We start from the raw sequence: 20,596 nt of genomic DNA, 5'->3' as shown, positions 1-20,596 counted from the left end.
TTTGATTCCCCCTGTGATAGATCAATCAATGTGTCTCTGAGCAAGACACTTAACACCTAGTTGCTCCAGAGGTGTGCAACCTCTGACATATATAGCAATTGTAAGTTGCTGTGGATAAGAGCGTTAGCTACATGACATGTAATGAAGTATTTTTCCTCTTGTGCCACACTGACATCATTGGGTTGTAAATCAAACAGACGTATATCCTGTATATATATATATATATATATACATATATATATATACATATATATACATATATATACATATATATATATATATATATATATATATATATATATATATATATGAGACAATTGACACCAATGAGACAAGACGGTGTCATGTCCATAGCAACGACTCTTCTTCGTAGGCTTTTCTGTAGCTGGATATATCATTTGTTGCGTCTAAATATGAATGTGGATAACGTTAGCGATAGTGAGACGCTCGCTACGGTTACATTTCTAGTGATGAATCGGCGAAAAGTGCGTTTTATTTCTCTGATTCGCGGCTCTGTTCTAACGCCACACCCTCTCTTCAGTCTCTCTCTAGCTCGCGTGACCACATACTGTGTTCGCCTTTGTCGAGCCTCCGTTCTAAAATGGTCTCGTCTCGCAACTCTTTGGTCTGAACTGGGCTTAACATGTCTACTTGGCTGTTTGGGAGCTCAGCTCTGGTTGATTCTGGGAGCAGGACAGTTTGTCCAAACACACAGTTGACACAATCCAATAACTTGACACAGTGTCTCTGTGTCAGCTCAGCTGGTCTTTTGTTTGTGAGAGGCTTACTCAGTTACATCTGTAGTTAATGATCTTGACTTCTCAAAGTTTAAAAGTCAGGATTTATTCAATGCTAACATTTGTGTTTACTTTTTTCTGCAGGTTTACATAAAGCAAATAAGCAACCAGCCCCATACCTGATACATGGTGCCAAAATCATCAATGGAGCCTTCAGAGCTTGGACTAAAAAGCAGGTATGGACACGTAAGGATGCGTGTGTCAGTTGTCCATCCAAACTGTTATTAAAAGTGATGACAGTCGTGTTTGTTTTTCTCGTGATAGGCACTCTTGGAACATGAAGACGAGCTTCCAGAGAACATGAAACCATCACAGCTCATTAAGGATCTTGCCAAAGAGATCAGACTGTCAGAGGTATCCCCATTTCATTTTGGCAATAACATGATCAACCGTTCCCCAAAAGGTTTCAGGTACTTTTACTCGGCAGTAAGAAAGGACCGTTTCAATGTTTTTACGTCAACACAGTGATGTTCCGATGTGCGATCTGAGAGTCTAACTCATTACTGTTTAGACTGCGATCATGGCTACTAGATATTTATGATGACTTTTGTTGGAGCACCAAAGCAACATATGTCAGGTTACCTTTGAAAACTAATGACTGTGGATATTCAATGTTTTTTATGGACTTTCCTTCACTGCCAAAATCAGTTCCCTATGTCATCTTTGCACACAAAATATTACATACAGAATATTCCCGCTCCCCAGAGGATGAACCCTTTTCATTTTAGTGACCCCATGGCTTTATTCTCCTTTGACCCACAGGACAGACCTTAGTGTTTTAGCTACTCTACTTGTAGCTTTAGAAATTGCACGGGAAGAGAGCCGGGTGACAGGTGCGCCACTTCCTTTGCTGTCACAAAAGTATGAAAGTTAACGTTCAGCAAGAAAGCCACACAGAAAAAGCAAAGTTCAAGTCGTACCAGGCAAATATAACTTTATCGTCAGTCTTTTATAAACTAACGTGAAAGATAGTAGCATCCAACTTTATGCTGATGTTAAAAGGTTATCTTTTTGAAGAGTGGAAGCCGTTTAAAAAAAAAAGAGAGAAGAAAAGAAAATAATGACATTTTTGAATTTATTAATTTCAAGGCAGTATGAAGGAAATTCAGAGAAATCTGACCCTGTTATGGACAACACATGATAGGTTTATATTTATCATAATATAATCGGTGACATGATAGTCCTGTACTAACATTAATGTTAGCTTCTCCAGCAGGTGAACTAGTGTCAAACTTTGCGATATAAATAAAATCTCAATTAATCTCTTTTTTTTTTTGGTAACCATTTATTGCATGACAAATGGCAATCACAAGGTACCAGAGTGATGTGAGTGATGCCTCCGGTCACCTTTTTGTTACTTAAAATAAATAAATAATGCCTTTATTTAGTTATTTAAAACAAAAATGCAATCAACTAATTGATCAACGAACTAATCATTTCAGCCCTGGTTCAGAGAGGCTTAAATTGCAGATTACAAAATGATAGCTTGCTTCACACATTGCATTCCCTGCTTTCACTTCTAGAATGCAACAAAAGCCATTAAGAGTGAGCCCAGCGTGAAGGTACCGGTGGAGGAGCCCCCGTCCACCCACTCAGAGCCCGAAGAGCCCGTCTCCCCGGCCCATGTCCCCTCGCCCAGCAGAGAGAAACCCAGAAAGAAAGCTTCCAAACCCCCCAAACCCCCCAAGCCTCCCAAACCCCCAAAGATGCCCAAACCTCCGAAGGTGCCGAAGGTCAAGGAAGGAGGAAAGAAGAAAGCGAAGAAAGCAAAAGAGTCCTCGCCGCCTCCTAAACCCTCCAGCTTCGCAGCCCTTGAGTCCCATGCGAAAGACATCTTGAGTAAAATGGACCAGCCGAAAAAGATGAAGGTGAGTGTACTGTAGATGGAAATGTGAGCGGATGTCGCATCCCTTCCAGCGGAAAGCTTGTCAAATGTAACCACATATGCAGAATAGTAAAAGCAACCCATACTGTTGTTACTCTTAATAATAGTTGTGTCTCCCTTCAGGCTGTTAAGAACGTCCTGAGCATATCGGAGAAGGAAATATCGAAGCAGAACAACATGGAGAAGTTTGAAATCAGAGAGCAGAATAAAAACAAGACTGAAGCAAAATGGAAGTATAAGGTAAGAGCATCTCAGCTCAGTTAAATAATATCACAGTCCTATTAAAGAAGGCTCGGGCGCCCGGAGAGCTCAGTTGGTAGAGCGGGCCCCATATGTGGAGGAGGTTTACTCCTCCATGCAGCGGGCCCAGGTTCGACTCCGACCTGCGGCCCTTTGCTGCATGTCATTCCCCCTCTCTCTCCCCTTTCCTTTTGTCTGCTATCCTATCAGAATAAAGGCTGAAAATGCCCAAAAAATAATCTTATACAAAAAAAGAAGGCCCAAACTGTTGTGGAAGTCACAAGCTGAACAGCTGAACAGAAAAAAAAATGTCAGACCATCCATAAGGGATTTGCACACTTCACTTCAAAGCAATCAGCAAAAATAATGATGTGGCCAAGTCGCACATTGGAGGCCTGCAGCTCATCAGGGAAACATCCAGCCTCCCTCCCAGAGTTTACCTAATGGAATTACACCACGTCCATATCCACTGCCCTCCTTCTAAGTATTTACATATGCCCTCATCTTTAAAAAAAAAAAAGAAAAAAAAAGCTTGTTGTATCGTTATTGCTGAAAAACAGGGGGAGGGTTTTTGGAGCAAAAGTGTAATTTTAAGACATTGGAGGGCTTTGGTTTCATGGAAAACTTAAACTGCTGTGGAATGCCTGTAGATCTCCATCCAACTGCGCCTTCCCATCGGGCCAAACATTTGCAGATGGAGTGGAGACCCTGTTAGATGTTTACCAAGGTCACTGGAGAGCTCCTCTGTGTCGTGTGCAGGGCAGTTAGGCCTCCACTGTACCTTACTGTCCATTACAAGAATGCAGGAGACGGTTTCAGGTTACGCCGCGTTGTCACATGCCTTTAATTTAGAAGTCAAAGTGGTTGTGGAGTGAATATTTGAAAATGTATATTCTTGGATTTCAGTTAATTACACAGTCTGCTCAATGGTGATTTTTTTTTATGGCAGCAGTGTTGCATTCCTCTTAGTAAATGTGGTTTAGTTTAAATATGTCATGAGTGAATATCATTAATTGATTAGACAAGTACTGCTCATATGTTTTTTTACTCTCCGTCTAATACCAGGCATTCAAATCTGAACACGTCTTGACTAGATAACGTCGATTTCAGTTCATTGCAGCTACAGTATTTATCCTTATTCCTAGCAGGGGTTTTGTATAATTATGATTCAATAGAATAAGTGGAAGGGAGCCATAGTGTTGAAAAGATGACACACTGATCATTTGAGTTTATAATTGAGTTCATTTGGGGAGTCAAAATACTTAAACAGGAAGAAAATGTGCAGATTATTAAATGTAATACAAGCAGGGTTGAAGCCACATTTTGGAAATCTGAAAAGGTTTCTTTTAGGTTGTTGTGACCCAGATATATATCAATATATATTATATATATATATATATATATATATATATATATATATATATATATATATATATATTGATAAGCTGTAAACACATTTGACATATCATCACCTTATAAAACATGTTGGCAAACATAGAGTGACATTAGCACTTATTGGGAGCCATGTTTCTGAGGAAAACCTTGGTCTTTTTAGCTGCTAAATGCTCCGCTGGCTTTACTAGCTCGTCTCTGACTGTGTCTGTGAGCAGCTCATATTTTATTCACTCATAACTGCTGTTGCTGCTAGAAACCAGACCAGAGCTGAGAAACTGAGCTGTGGCTCGGCTCTCTTTAACATTACACTTAGTCATTTGAGCTATTTTTAATATAAGAAATATTGATCAATGCTGCTGTAATCTGGAATTATTTTTTTATTTGAATGTCTGTTAAGTCTCTACCTATCACTCAAGGACGTACCACAATGTTGATTGAGCATATGGCCCACTGATGAAAGTATTGAAGATTTATATATTTGCATTATTACCAACTGGGTGTCTGGCGTGACATTTCTCTGAAACTGGCTCTTTTTTGACAAGAAAAAGTTGACTAGGGCGCTTTTGTAGTAAAAAACAGAAGCTGGCAGCGTTTTGTTTCCAAATATCAGCCGAGAGCGTCTTTTGTTGCTATAACAACAGCTACTGCTACAGTATCCTAGAGCGCTATGTGGAGCGGTGCTAAAGCTAACGTCATATAAAACAAAGTGGTGGAGCGAGCTAGAGAAAGAACAGAGAGAGAGGTGCTAACGTTAGATAAAACAAAGTGGTGGAGCGAGCTAGAAAAAGAACAGAGAGAGAGAGAAGAGGTGCTAACGTTAGATAAAAAAAGAGGTGGAGCGAGCTAGAAAAAGAACAGAGAGCGAGATAGAGAAAGAGAGAGAGAGAGAGGTGCTAACGTTAGATAAAACAAAGTGGTGGAGTGAGCTAGAGAAAGAACAGAGAGAGAGAGAGCGGTGCTAACGTTAGATAAAACAAAGTGGTGGTGCGAGCTAGAGAAAGAACAGAGAGATAGAGAGAGGTGCTAACGTTAGATAGAACAAAGAGGTAGAGCGAGCTAGAGAAAGAACAGAGAGAGAGAGAGGTGCTAACGTTAAATAAAACAAAGAGGTAGAGCGAGCTAGAGAGTTCCCTGTACACAGAGCACCCGGTCAAACCATATAACTCACTGTGCTCCGACTCCATTTTTTCTTGTTGTTATGGAAACGACAGGTCTGGCTACTCCGCTTGTCATTAGTCGGCTGTCAAAGAATGGCTTGATGTAGGGTGTTTTTTTCAGAAAAGTTGAACTTCTTTCAACTTCAAAAACACGCTCCGAGCTGCAGAAAAGAAGTCAGCGATGGCATTTAAAAGAGTGCTCAGGACTTTTTTGAAAACACGGTTTACTCCATAGGATTATAATTTAAAACAGATGCTGGCAGCTTAATAAAAGACGCCAAGTGTGAACAGTTCTTCTCCATTGTATACACACAAATGGAACTATGCACACAATTCTGAACATTTGAAGCTCATGTATCAACAACAAGACTCCAGTCTATAGAAACAGAATGAGATGCATCCTGTTTCTATGCTCTCAGCATGATTCCATTGTTTTCACTCAAATATAAATTCTAAATCAACCAGGACTGAAATCTGAAGGAGTAAGTTTGTCACTAAAGATGCTGTTGTGTGCTTAGTTAACATGGTGATTTCATTCTTTTTGAATTTTACAGAACAGTAAACCCGATTCCCTGCTGAAAATGGAGGAAGAGTGCAAATTTGACAGAACGCCGCTGTTGGGCAATAAGGACAGATTCAGCTTTACTATGTCTCACAAGAAAATGCTTGGGTATGTATGGAATGGCTGGGATTACCATACAAACGTTTCATGAAAGTTCTTCGGAGAGGAGAGCATGTTAACCTTCTCCTGTGGTGTATTATGGTGATTATGGAGCTATGTGGCTATCAGCACCATGCCCATTAGACTGAGCCTTGTATCACTCCCTTATTGTCCTGTGGTTTCCTCTTCAGCTCCAAGACGCTGAAACCTCAGACCAACTCAAGTGTTTTTGGATCATTACAAAACCTAAAAGAGGACAAAACCAAACCAGTGAGAGACGAGTATGAGTACGTCTCAGATGAGGGGGAACTGAAGATTGACGAATTCCCCATCAGGCGGAAAAAGAACACCGTCAAGAGAGATCTGTCCTGTGAGTATTTAGTGTAGTGTTTCAGTTTATTAATACTATCCTCAAACCTCAACACTTTTTCTTTGTTGATGTAAAAATGTGTCTGTAGAAATGTTTTGAAAAATCAACAGTGAATTGGTCAGATTATTAGATCTGCTCATTCTTTGATCCAATATTTCCTGGTCTATAGACTAAATCACCACGATGTTTCACTTAAGCAATATTACACGAGAAGGTTGATTCAACGTCATTATTGGCACGACAGTAATGCGGCTAGGAGATTGGTAAGCATCACTGAAGTTACCAACTGTATTCATATTGTGGGGCAATTCCCTCTCAAAATAAAAAATAAAAAGCAACAGAGACGATTTCTAGTCCCTCCCTGTTTAATCAGCCAGTCAACTTAAGCTAACGTTAGCTTTGTAGAGATCGTGGGATTTCCCAAACTGAATAATGTGCAATAATAGCGCAAATATAAACACCAAACTGCTTTGCTATATCTATCCTGTTATAACTTAGATATCTGCTGAAAAAAATAGTATTTCCCTGGATACAGTTAGATACTTAAACGTCCACGAACTTCAAACAACAGAGACAAATTCCTGTCCCTGTAAAACGTTAGCCAGCAGCTAACTTAAGATAACGTTAGCTTTGTAGAGATCGTGGGATTTCCCCAAACTGAATAATTAGCGCAAATATAAACACCAAACTGCTTTGCTAGCTCTATCCTGTTATAACTTAGATATCTGCTGAAATTATTTTTTTTCCCTGGATAGATTTAGATACTAAACATCCACGAACTTCAAACATTAACAACAGAGACAATTTCCTGTCCCTGTAAAACGTTAGTTAGCTGACTTAAGCTAACGTTAGCTTTGTAGAAATCGTGGGCTTTCCCAAACAGAATAATTAGCACAAATATAAACACCCTGCTTTGCTAGCTCTATCCTGTTATAACTTAGATATCTGCTGAAAAAAATATATTTTCCTGGATAGATTTAGATACTAAATGTCCGTGAACTTCAAACATTAACAACAGAGACAGCCAGCAGCTAACTTTGTTGAGATCATTGGACTTCCCAAACTGAATAACTACCGCACATATGTAAATGGACTGTTTTTATATAGCACTTTTCTAGTCTTAATGACTACTCAAAGCGCTTTTACATAGTACAGGAACCATTCACAATTTACACACATTCATACGCTGTGGCCAAGGGTGCCGTACAAGGTGCCACCTACTCATCAGACTCGTATGGCGCAGTATAGGGGGCAACTCAGGGTTTAGTGTCTTGCCCAAGGACACTTCGACATGGGACTACCGCTTTACCACTGAGCCACAGCCGCCACATATAAACACAAAACTGCTTTGCTAGCTTAATCTTGTTGTAACTAAGATATCTTCTGAATGAATTTTTTCCTGTACGTCCGCAAAAATCACATTTAGCAGCTATTTTCTAGATAGGCCGTCACCAGCACAGCTGATCCTAACATATCCAGTGAAGGTTAACTTCAGTGCGTTGTAACAAATAAGTCGTTTAACCCGATGAATCACTTTATATACTGGTTGGAGAGCTTTTGTGTGTTCCACTGTGGTTCCTGCATTACTAAAATGAATACAAATGTTTTTAAACAGTTTTTTTAATTCAACTCCGTAATGTTGACAGAGAAATGGCGGAGTGATATTTAAAGTGATGCGCCCGGTGTGCTGAAATAGCTCTGGGTGTGTGCTGTCATGCTGATTTGAGCACGTTCTAAATGTCTAGTTGACCGATCAGATTATCTGGTCGGATCTACTTGTTGTATAATAACCAAAAATCACTTCCAGGCAGGCAAATAACAGTTGATTTGCGGAGATATGTGGAATCGGCAAACATTGTTTATTTCTGTTGTCATTTTCAGCGATAACTGTAACGTTTAAAGCTATATAGTTAAACACGGAGGTCCCACCTATCTAGGGTCTCTGCTGTGTTTATTTCCTGTCCTGTGTTGCTTTTCTAGCATCTTTGATAAACCACATGTCACCGCCGGTCCGACTGACTGATAGTTTGGGTGGTGTCATTTTCTCCAACCTAATGTTAGTGAAAGTGTTGAATGAGATGAGAGTAGATCCAGTTGTTCCTCGTCCTAGTTTGCTCAGCGCAGTTCAATTGTATGTACAGGTGCAGGAGATTTGTACCTGGAAGTTATTGTAAACAAACATTGTGATTGGGTCTATATGAGGGAATTTTTTATTTTTATTTTGTTCTTTTTTTATACTTTATTTTCAATTTTTCTCATAACAGTCACACAATAAACTAGACAAGACAGCAATAAAAAAAAGCAAAACAGACCACACACACACACACACACACACACACACACACATAGGTGGAGGGCTGCCAAAGTATCAGAGTGCAAGATCACAGCATGCTCAGATTAAAGCCCAGTTCAGACCAAAGATTGGCGACGAGACAAGTTGAAACTTGCAACTTCTTGCAACAAGCCGGTCTGCAGCATTCTGAAAGCTGCCAGTTCACACCAATGAAACGAGATGAGACGGTGTATCATCTCCATAACAATGTCTAACTTCCGACTTTTAGGCTTTTTTGTAGCTGGATATATCATTTGTTTCGTCTGTGTACGACCAGCTGTTTGTAACATAAAAATAAAATGGATTATGGATCATTTAATTTCTGTAGTTTATTGCTGACTTTACCAGTTGAATCTCTATTGGCTGTTGAAACAGGAGACGTCTCTTGCGTTCTAAAACCAGCCTCTGGAGACTTGAACAGCTGAGTCGTTGCAACTTTTCCCTGCGACGTTCTAAAGCGGTTTCGTCTCGTCGCGAATCTTTGGTCTGAACTGGGCTTTAGGGCGTAGCATAGCAGCAAACACACAAATCGGACATTTAGGTCTCATCAAGCGATATCAAAAGTGGTTTCCACACCTTCAAAAAGTATTTTTGTGAATTCCTTTTGTTGAAATGAGGGAATTTATTTTACTTACGTGTATGTATATACAAACGTGTATATATAAATAATAATAAATTGAATTTATATAGCGCTTTTCATGGACTCAAAGTCGCTTTACAGGGCAGGATACTAATAAATACTAATGCATTAAGCATTTTGGTATATTTGGGTACATAAAAAGGGTTAAAACCAGCCTTGTTCCAGATCTTATGACCTAATAAGGAGCAAGATTCCAGATCGGCCCATCTGAGCTTTCATTTTCTCAAAGGCAGAGCAGGATATCCAGGGCTCGGTTTACACCTATCTCCATTTCTAGCCACTGGGGGACCATAGGCAGGCTGGGGGAACGCATATTAATGTTTAAAAAACCTCATAAAGTAAAGTTTTCACGCCATGGGACCTTTAAGTATTGTTTTGTTGTGAATACCGGGGATCAGGTATTGTATTAGCACTGATACCCAGCCCTACAAATGAAACAATATTTTGATTAACAACTTAGTTTTATTGCTCAATAAATGCATTTTTCTTCCCAGTTTTGTCAGACATCAAAGAACCCATTCAGCCAGCCAAGAAACCAAAGTTCCAACCCTTGGTGACCAAGGTATGTATCACGACATCATTTTAGACTAATGGCCTTGACCATAATCAAATGTTGTGACGCTAAGAGCTAATATTCCAGTTTTTATTAGCTGCTGAACCGAAAAACTGTCTTTAAGAAGAATAAGGAAACTGTGGGATCCTGACACTGACAACCAGTGTCCCATACATGGGTTCTTCTCTGGCACCCATCCTGGTAGATTGAGACCCGCCTAGGTAGATCAAATTGGAATATACAGTACAGGCCAAAAGTTTGGACACACCTTCTCATTCAATGCGTTTCCTTTTTATTTTCAGAACTATTTACATTGTAGATTCTCACTAAAGGCATCAAAACTATGAATGAACACATATGGAATTATGTACTTAACTAAAAAGTGTGAAATAACTGAAAACATGTCTTATATTTTAGATTCTTCAAAGTAGCCACCCTTTGCTTTTTTATTAATAAGGGAAAAAATTCCATTAATTAACCCTGACAAAGCACACCTGTGAAGTGAAAACCATTTCAGGTGACTACCTCATGAAGCTCATTGAGAGAACACCAAGGGTTTGCAGCGCTATCAAAAAAAGCAAAGGGTGGCTACTTTGAAGAATCTAAAATATAAGACATGTTTTCAGTTATTTCACACTTTTTTGTTAAGTACATAATTCCATATGTGTTCATTCATAGTTTTGATGCCTTCAGTGAGAATCTACAATATAAATAGTCATGAAAATAAAGAAACACATTGAATGAGAAGGTGTGTCCAAAGTTTTGGCCTGTACTGTGTATATATATATATATTATATATATATATATATATATATATATATGAGTATACATTTTTCTTTCATTGGGCTTTTCCGCCTTTGTTCTTTGTTTTATTGGTTTATTTAAAAGGGGAGAGTGCAATTTCATAAAACACATGAACAAACATGGTTAAAAAAGCCAGAATTAGCCAAAAGGCTATTTTTCATCTGTAGTCCCCTGGCCAAGATGTAAAAGAAGCATTAAAATACAAACATGAAGAAACATTTACAAATCTATGGCAAATTGATAACTACAATATAAATGACAATGTAAAATACTTAAGGTACACTGTACCTGTTAAAATATTAAAACACACAAAAAACATGTTAAAAAAACAGAGGTGTATAAAATATATAATACAACTTGATAGGCTCGACTTTTAATGTTGGCAGACATAATTATTAATGAGCCAAATTTTAAATTTTTTTGTAAAGGCCTTGTAAGTGGTGAGCTGTTTAACCTCCTCAGGTATTGAATTCCATTCAGCAGCGCCCTTCACTGACCAGGCCGAGCGACTTAAAGTGTTCGTGCGCAAAGGGATGACACAGTCCCCTCTTGCAGAGCCTCGAGTAACGCGCTCTGACATGTTTCTTTGGCTGATGAACTCTGCCAGAAGAGCTGGGGCCAAATCATGTGTTACTTTGTATATGAGACTCAGATCTACAAACTTATGAATACTGTCCCAGTTTAAAAGGCTGTGTTTTTTTTTTATTGCACAGTGATGATAGTGCATTGGTTTTTTGTCCATGACTTTAATGGCTTGTTTATATAATGTTTCCAAAGGTCTTTTTGCACTCTGACTTGCTTGAGACCAACTTGTTAGGCAGTAGTTAAAGTGGCTGAAAATCATGAAATGTAGAAAAATATTTGCAGCTTCTGTTGACATCTCATTTCGAATTGAGCGGAAATTTGCGAGATTAAACTTGATTATTTTACATAATTTTTCAATATGGGCTTTAAAGGAGAGATGTGAATCTATTACTAACCCCAGATATTTGTATTGATTTACAATTTGTAATTTTTCTCCAGCAACTATTATGTCAGGATTAGATGAAGCTCTATTGGTTTTACTGAAGAACATACCTACAGTTTTCGAAATATTTAGCTGAAGGCAATTCTCCTGCAACCAGGATGTAACACAAGTCATTGCTTTAGTGAGTTTATCTGCAACAATGTCTTTAGATCGACCTTGAACAAATAAAACGGTGTGATCCGCATACATCAAACATTCTACTTCAGAAAAAACATTAGGCAAGTCATTGATATAAAGGCTAAATAAAAGGGGCCCTAGTATTGAGCCCTGAGGAACCCCGGTGGTTAGCCTAAGAGACTCAGAATTGCTTGTTAATTAGTACAGATTGTGTACGATCATGCAGGTATGATTCGAAGCAGCTAACAGTGCCACGAGAGAAATTAAAATGCGAAAGCTTATTAAGTAGAACTGAATGGTTCACTGTATCAAAAGCTTTCCTGAGATCCAAGAATACCGCCCCTACTACTCCCCCCTTGTCAAGAGAAGATTTTATTTTCTCGATAAAAAGGCACGTAGCCGTTTCAGTGGAGTGTTTGGATCTAAAACCAAACTGCATGGTGTGAAAAGAGGGGGAGCTACTGTTTAAGTACTGTCCAGTCAGTTCAGCCACCCATTTTTCTGCAATTTTGGAAAAGGCCGGAAGAACGGACAGGACAGGTGAGAAAGGGGAGATAGAGGGGGAAGACATGCAGGAAATCATCACAGGTCAGAGTCGAACCCTGGACCTCTGCGTCGAGGCATAAATACCTCTAAATGTATGTGCGCCTGCTCTACCACTGACCCAGCCCGGCCACATCTAGGAGTATAATTAACCGGAGCTGACAGGAGCTAATCGTTTCTAACCGAGCCTTCAGTTCCCGTTCTCCGTGCCCGTATTCATTAACTGTATTTATGGATTCAAGCCCAAATAAAACCTGTCATTTTATTTAACCGAAGGGGGTTAACAGGGGTATGCAAATGCAAAAAAAATCTCCTTAAAGTGCACAGCTCTGTTTTAATATGGAGGCGACTGGGAAGGAGACAGTGAAGAATAGGTTCTACAGCAATGTCAAAACAATCAAAAAACAAATTAGGCTTGGGCGATCGCTTATATTTTTGAAATCATCTAATTGTAGTGCAGGAAAACATTAGAAGGAAGTTAATACACAGGGACCCAGAGAAATCAAACACCATATTCCTCTGTGTCTCTCATGTCTGTTTCTACTCCGTGCACTTTGTCCAAAACCAGAGTGTGGACTCCTCAGATGAAGAGACTCTGCACATAGACACAGAGGCCAAGTCTGAAGTCAAGAGCCGCAACTCTAAGGTGAAGAAGAAGGGCAGCAGCGCTGCTGGGATTCTTGACCTCCTGCAGGCGAGCAAGCAAGTGGGAGGGATTGACTACAGCACCAACAGGTAGACTGACCTCATTTTGTTCTGCTTCTTCACTCCAGGTCCTTCAACCCCTGTGGAACTTTACATCTAAACACACTTGGGTTAACAGCACATGCACAGCGTTACTCTCTGAATGGCCCCACTGGAATGAATTTCAGGTCTTACGCACACCTAAATGGGGCAACCCGCTGACAAACAAACGGCCTGCTCAACGGCGATGTAATTAGATAAAAAAGCTAAATTTCATAACTTGGCTTCACGCTGAAAAATCAACAAGCAACCGAAGCAACAACTAAGGCAGATTCTGTCAGCAGTTTGTGTTGAGTTTGATGCTCCAGGCTCCTCTGCTGTTTGCTGTTCTGCTCAGTTTTTTGATGGTCTGTTTCCACCACACTGAAAATTACAAATGAGCAATGAAAGAAAGAAAGAAACATCAGCTGAAATATGTTAATTGTTCCAGTGCTTTGAATAGGGAACGTGGCAAGTGTGGGGACTGAAGCGGCCGCTGTTCATTAGCAGTGTTTGAGTCATCACAGGTCTCTGAAGGACATTCAGAGTCGCTCTTCCAGATTTGGTGTCAAATGAAAGTGATGCTTATTAGCACAAGTGGTGGCTTCAAAGCCTTTTTTTTCTATTATTTCTCTCAGACACTCTTCACCTCTGCCAGCGTGCTGACTGCTGTGTAATGGCTGTGTTGTTGTGTATTTTTTATTGACGTACTTACAGTCAGCCACCTGCATCTCCCAGCACACAGGAGGCCATTCAGGGCATGCTGTCCATGGCCAACCTGTCGTCTTCAGACAGCTTGCAGCAGCCGTGGAGCAACAGCCAGTCTAAAAGCAATAGCCAGTCGAAGAGCAACTCTCACAGCACGCAGGGCGGCAAGAAGGCCAGCGGAGGAGCTGGCGGTGGCAACAGTAAGCGGCCCACCAAACGGCTCCCGAAGAAACCCAGGAAAAGCAGCAGTATTGAGAGTCTAGATTACGATGACGACCAGGACCACATGGACGCGTGTTTCAAGGACTCTGATTATGGTAAGCACCGAAAGACGACTTATTCCTCTTGTTCCTGTTTTTTTATTAGAATTGTAAAAGCACAGCAGATGCAGCTCACCCAGGTCAGAGCAGGGTCACGGGGTTATACCAATGAGAAAATAATTATCTGCCGTGCCTGATTCTCACTGCTGCTGCTTAACAGGGGCTGTTAAAAACAGATTGGCCCTTGATGGAGCATTATGTGGGTCTTTAATTCTAAATTTGGCCTTGAACTTTTCATTAGGAGTAGATGATAGGGTTTTTGTTTATTTTCCGTGCCTCCTTTCCATATCCACCCTTTCGTGTTGCTCCAATTTGTGATTGTATTTCCTTTTGAAAGGTTTTCTTTCTGAGCCCCGTCCAAACACAGCTGCTCGGACCCTCCCAGCTTGTTAATAAGCCATTAACACAAGTTGTGAATTGTTATTTGACATGCTTTTTGAACTTCAAATTAGTGTCTAATTAGTTGTTCGTAGCACGAACATTCTCGGTCTGAAGTCTTCAGGCCAGTGTAAAGCGTTTCTCACACGCTGGCACTTTTTTCTTCTTTTGTAAACAGGCCACTTTCCTGGTATACTGTATATCTTGATCATCCAATTATCAGAAATGAAAGGTTGTGCTGTGTGCAGGCAGAGAGAAGGGGGCAGTTCACAGCTGTCTCACAGCTGTCCTGCATGCTGTCACTGGAAACTTCCACCATTTTAGAGAAGCAGAAATAAGTGCATCTGAGTCACATTCTATGTTTTACATGTGTGACAATAATTGGCCGGTAATGTTTAATTTTCGACATCCTCTCATTGAAAAGCTTAAATGCCTGACATGTCAGTAATCTGTTACATCTTTTGATTATAGTCTACCCCTCGTTGGAGTCTGAAGAGGATAATCCTGTTTTCAAATCCAGATCGAAAAAACGGAAAAGTAGTGACGACACTCCATACAGCCCGACAGGTAAATAAACTAAATTACTAAAGAAAGAAGAAGATTCTTTATTATTCCCGTAATAGGGGGGGGGGAATTAGTTACAGCAGCAAGGGATAGTGCAAAAATGTAAAAAAAAAAAGACACTCTAAAGATAAACAAACAATAAATTAATAAATACAAGTAAAGAGAATAATAGCAAACAGCGGTATCTAGTTGAAAGTTCTACACTAAATGTGTTCTAAACTTGTATATGGATGTCATGGCAGCCCGTGTCGGGCCCTCAGTTCCTCGACAGGAGCGGCCGGCGAGAGACGGAGCCCGAGTGGCTTCTATAGAAACGGGGCTGGCCGCGGCTGCAGCAAAGCTTTCTCATCAGGTATGTCATCATGACAACAGTCATACATAATAGTAGTTAGGGCTGGGCGATATGGAGAAAATCAAATATCACGATATTTTTGACCAAATACCTCGATACCGCAACGATATCGTAGGGTTGATTATTGGTGCTTTCACAAAATATTTACACAATGAGATTTTTGATAAATAATCATCAGTAATGTCGATATAATGACAAATAATAGAACAGTTACAACAGTCTGGTAAGTTCAGATGATGACATCACTTTAAAGTAATGCAGCCTTTAAAACCAGGAAAATACAACACTTATGCCATATTACGATATCCAAATATCGTAAATGGCTTAAGTGTTGTCTTAGTCATTATATCTACATTACTGAAGATTATTTATCTAATATCTCATTGTGAAGTATTTTGTTAAAGCACCAATTGTCAACCCTATAATATCGGCACAACATCGACATTGAGGTATTAGGACAAGAATATCGCGATATCTAGTCTCATATCATGATATAATATCGATATATTGCCCCCATCTCTAATAATAGTAACTATTCCTGTAAGTGTTGCTAAAAAAAACAAACATGTTTTAATAGGAGGAGCAGCAGAAAACTAAGAAGAAGAAGAAAAGCACCAAAAAGAAGGCGATTGTAATTGAGGAGCCCCCGAAAATCTCTCAGGACAGTAGCTCGCCGGAGCACAATCTGGACTCCCAAGACGGCAGCTTGACGGACCACGAGTTCAACACTGGAACAGTCAAGTCGCCGGGAGGGCCACAGCCCATGGCGCCGGGGGTTTTCCTCAGCCAGAGGCGGCCGTCAGTTTCTTCTCCCAACAACAGCACCAACTCCACGAGCACCAACAGCAGCAGCCTGGCCAAGGGGGAGCGGGGGGTGTCAGCAGACGCCAAAGGTTAGTCACACTGAAAGCTTCTCTGGGCGCAAGACCATTCAGACCTGTACCTTCAATTCGCTGGAGACATGTTTGCTTTATGCCAATGCCAGGGTCAGACTACACAAATTCAGCACGATTTTGACCCGACAGACACGTCACGTTCAAAGTGGTGCCCGATACTGAGGGTCGGGGCCGACGGACGCTTGTCTTTACCTCTCGTAGTGCAACATCATCATAGATCAGCGACCTAAACGTGGGAAGCTTCACCACCATACTTGTAGTGTTGCCACCAAGGGGGTAAGCGAGCATTCAGAAAGCGTACCTCCTATGGGGAGATTCTGAGGCTAACAAGCCATTACCTCTCGTTAGCATTCCAATGACTGCCATTCATTTTTGCATCACTTTGACAGCAAATAACTTTACATCTGAAGCGTTTAAAGACTCTTATTGTTTATTTTTAAAGAAACACGACAATGAATAAATGGCACCATTACCTTGTATCTCATGTTATGGCCCCGTAGCAGCCGTTTTTGTAAAAAACGATTGCGTCATGACCGGAGGTGTACCGGAGACGTGGAGGCATACAGTCAAGGGAGAAGCCCATAGAGAGTCCATGAAAGCATCAGAACAAAATATTTCCGCAACGTTTTGATAGATCGGAAATACTTCAGTATGTGGCAAGATTCGGAATAATTGAGATTTCTCTTGGCACAGCTACCAGAAGACTTAAAGATTTCAGAGAGGTTGCTCACGTCACATCTACATCGTCAAGCTGAGTTGGAGGCTGCGCAGTAATGCTCAGCCCTCATCGGAAAAGTACTTCTAATTGACCTCACTGGTCTCCGTCGAAGTCTATGGCGTCGCTGTGTCCATTTATTTAACTGTCTGTCCAAGACACGGCAAGATTGTTTGGCACTATGTCTGTCTAGTCTGACATAGTGACTGTCGTGTAGTCTGATCCTGGCATAAGCAGCATCAAGTTGGATGGTAATGTCAGCCCACACTTTGGTCCAGACTGAAATATCTTCACAGCGAACAGCGCGCCGTTCACTACCGGGCCTGTTTGTAACTTTAGCTGTTTGGATTATTCATGCATGCATTTATTTTTAATGAATTGATTTTATAGACATTTTCAACAAAAGTAATAAGAGTGTCTCAGGATTGCTCAGCAAGTTTCTTGAAAAGAACTGTGTTTAGTTGGTGTGCTTGATTCCAAGTAATTGCTTAACTGCATAACTGAGAGAGGCGTAGGTCGCAGCAGATCAGCAAAGTATTTGTATTATATGAACTATTATAGATTGGTGTAAATAATCGGTGCTGCAGATGGATGCAGAAGTTACTCTGAGAAAGCATCTGCACCGACCCGGTTAAAGCATTTAAGATTTGGCTTTTCACATTACATTTAATGATCTGTATTTATTACCTAAAATAACTTCAACGTTTCTGTTAAAAGGAACTATTAAATGTGCGAAAATGATGGAATTGCAACACAAATGATTACGATTGGGTTTTATCTTAAATGTTCTCTGTGTAGTTGTTTAACCGCTAAAGGCAGTATGGAGAAAAAAAACAATTTAAGACGCATTCTTGCCAATGGTTTCAAGTTGTTCCCACTGATTGACAGTTGATGGCATTAATGGGCCAAGGAACAAACCCAAGGCCCAGTATGAAGACTCCGAGCTATCAAGCAGGTTTTAGTATATATTATTTAGCTTCATAAGGGAGCAAAGATCTTTTTGAGAAATTGAGTTATTACTGCAGCAGGACCAAGATTGGTGTTTTAAGCCCCCAACGTCGTCTTTCAGGCAGTGCTGCATGGAAGGCGCTAGGGGTTAGGGTTAGGTGCCTTGAAGTCGACGGTGGGGACTTAAAACACCATCGAGCACCAATATTACCGTCTTATCTCCTGTCTTTTTTTGTATGTGTTCTTTTCACAGCTAAGCGGCTAAAGAAAGGCATGGCAACAGCCAAACAGAGACTTGGAAAGATTTTAAAGATCCATCGAAATGGAAAGCTCCTCCTGTAGCACGCAGCAGAGCAGACTGCTGTCGGACTGGGAATTCATCCCCACCTCACTCTCACACCCCCCCCCTCCCCCCCTCACTGATTAAAGCCAACAATGGAGAAAAAAAAGAGAAAATCATGCATTTTCAATTTCTAAGAAGAACATCACTCAAATAGGTTTTTGCCTCTACTTATACTTTATAACTTTCAGATATTAAAGTGTACAGAACCTACTATAAATATTTTTTAAGAGAACATGTCTCATTTTACTACAGCTGTCAGTTTATCAGGGGTTGCTAAAACATGAAGTAGAAGTACATTGCAGTCATTCCAAGACTTTTTTGAAAGTATCCCTTGCATGTATTCAGTTGCATGTGCGCTTGGGTCAGGGTTGGGGGATTTTTACACATTAATTCCTACTATATGGATGCAGCTTATCATTGCCAGCCAAGATTCTCTGTGCATCAACTCGAGCATTTATCTCTCCGTGTTAACACTTAGGTTCGCAGAGCACTGTCTAGCGGTGGTATTTATTTATTTGTGTTGAGTCATAAATAGGAAGTGGGACTTCAACTGTAAAGCACAAAGTGAGTCATGAGTACCGCTGTGTATGAAACAGGATGTTTGGACATGAGAAGCGTAGGATTTCTGTAGCTAATGATAAGCCTCATCCATGTCAGGTCTGCAGTTACATGGGGATACTTTCTCTCTTCTCTTGCTTTCACAGGCAGCACCTGTTTTTTTACGGCTTCACGCAGTACAATATATAGAATGTAGCTTGTACATAGCCTTTTAAATTACTACTTTTTGTATTCTTTCCCCTTAAGGTTTGATTCTACATTTTTACCGGTTTTGCTAATTATGAATAAATGAATAAAAATATATATATGGATATACAGTATAGTTCTGATTTTTGAGCTTTTATTTTGTTTTTATTTTTAATAGCAGAGATTCATTTCCCCTGTTACATTTAAAGGGTAACTACCGTTTTTTTCAACCCTATGTTCCTTTGTTTTTGTGTCTAAGTGACTGATGGGAACAACAATCTCTGACATTGGTCCAGTATTAAGCGAGATTGCTGCAGTTGGCAGCGGAGAAACAAGCTACAATGTAAGTTAATAGGACAATTTTCCAGCTTGTATTTACCTTCACAAAAGTGCTCGTTTTACCACTGACAGGATCAGATTAATATTCTAAGTGTCCGACAACATTATGGAAAGGATTTCTAAGGAGGTTGACCTTTCTGTTGAAGAGTAAGATCCTTTTAACATCCACGAAATTGCGTTCGCTAAACCCACCAGACTCCATGTAAATACACAGTCATTTTGGAAAATACACTTCATTCAAAGTCGACAGAAACTAAATAAAACTATGAAAAGCTGTTTTGGGTCGTCTTTCCAACTTTTTGGTTGAAATAAACACATAGTTTAAGGATATACACGTGAAAATATGTTGGCTCTATACACGCTAAAAAGTATTGCTTTTTTAAATGGAGTCTGGTGGGTTTAGTGCTAGTGACTTCAGAGCTGTTTCTGGTTGAATAGAAAGGTCTCAAAGAGGTTTTAAAGGTCTATCTCTGAAGGGATCCCTTACATAATGTTGTCAGACACTTAGAATATTAATCTGAGCCTGTCAGCCAGAAAACAAGCACTTTTGTGAAGGTAAATACAAGCTGGACAATTGCCCTATTAACTTACATTGTAGCTTGTTTCTCTGCTGCCGACTGCAGCAATCTCGCTTAATACTGGACCAATGTCAAAGATTGTTGTTCTCATCAGTCACTTAGACACAACATAAGAAAATAGGGTCCAAGTTGAAAAAAAAGAAACGGTAGTTACACTTTAAAGGTGTTGCCTGGAAAACAACAGAAAAATGAATACATTATATTGTCATATGGCCTTACATACACAAAGCTAATTGTATTGTGATTCTGTTAGAACAAGAACGAAGCTTTGAGGGGAAAAATAATATAAAAGGACAAAAAACAAACAAAAAAAAAACACTTCAAGTTTCTGTGACCAGCCTCTTGTTCCAGTTCTAGTGTCCTGAAGGGTTTCGGAGTTATTTTACTAGCACCTTGTGAAGTGTTTATGTGTCAGTGATGTAATTTATTAATGTTTGTAGCTTTTTATACTTGTACAATTCTGAAGA

At 40.0% G+C, this 20,596-nt stretch overlaps 1 protein-coding gene across 2 annotated transcripts in view; it reads left to right on the top strand.

Annotated features, from left to right (window-relative positions):
• Positions 1-19,339, top strand: part of phf2 (PHD finger protein 2) — a 39,591-nt gene extending 20,252 nt beyond the window's left edge. The window contains exons 10-22 of one of the 2 annotated variants that reach the window (XM_039798436.1): positions 882-973; positions 1,062-1,151; positions 2,321-2,665; positions 2,806-2,922; positions 6,029-6,144; positions 6,327-6,505; positions 9,972-10,039; positions 13,090-13,256; positions 13,983-14,269; positions 15,122-15,217; positions 15,457-15,566; positions 16,144-16,459; positions 18,379-19,339. In XM_039798436.1, the coding sequence (XP_039654370.1) occupies positions 882-973; positions 1,062-1,151; positions 2,321-2,665; positions 2,806-2,922; positions 6,029-6,144; positions 6,327-6,505; positions 9,972-10,039; positions 13,090-13,256; positions 13,983-14,269; positions 15,122-15,217; positions 15,457-15,566; positions 16,144-16,459; positions 18,379-18,467 (2,072 nt within the window). In that variant the 3' untranslated portion in view covers positions 18,468-19,339. Of the gene's footprint in view, positions 1-881; positions 974-1,061; positions 1,152-2,320; positions 2,666-2,805; positions 2,923-6,028; positions 6,145-6,326; positions 6,506-9,971; positions 10,040-13,089; positions 13,257-13,961; positions 14,270-15,121; positions 15,218-15,456; positions 15,567-16,143; positions 16,460-18,378 lie in introns of both variants that reach the window. The other variant, XM_039798435.1, reaches the window with a different exon arrangement.
• Positions 19,340-20,596: the final 1,257 nt, after the last annotated feature.

The sequence above is a fragment of the Perca fluviatilis genome, chromosome 4 (genome assembly GCF_010015445.1).
Source record: "Perca fluviatilis chromosome 4, GENO_Pfluv_1.0, whole genome shotgun sequence".
NCBI lineage: Eukaryota > Metazoa > Chordata > Actinopteri > Perciformes > Percidae > Perca > Perca fluviatilis.
The sequence above is the reverse complement of the archived record's forward strand: the minus strand, read 5'-3'. Positions and strand labels throughout refer to the sequence as shown.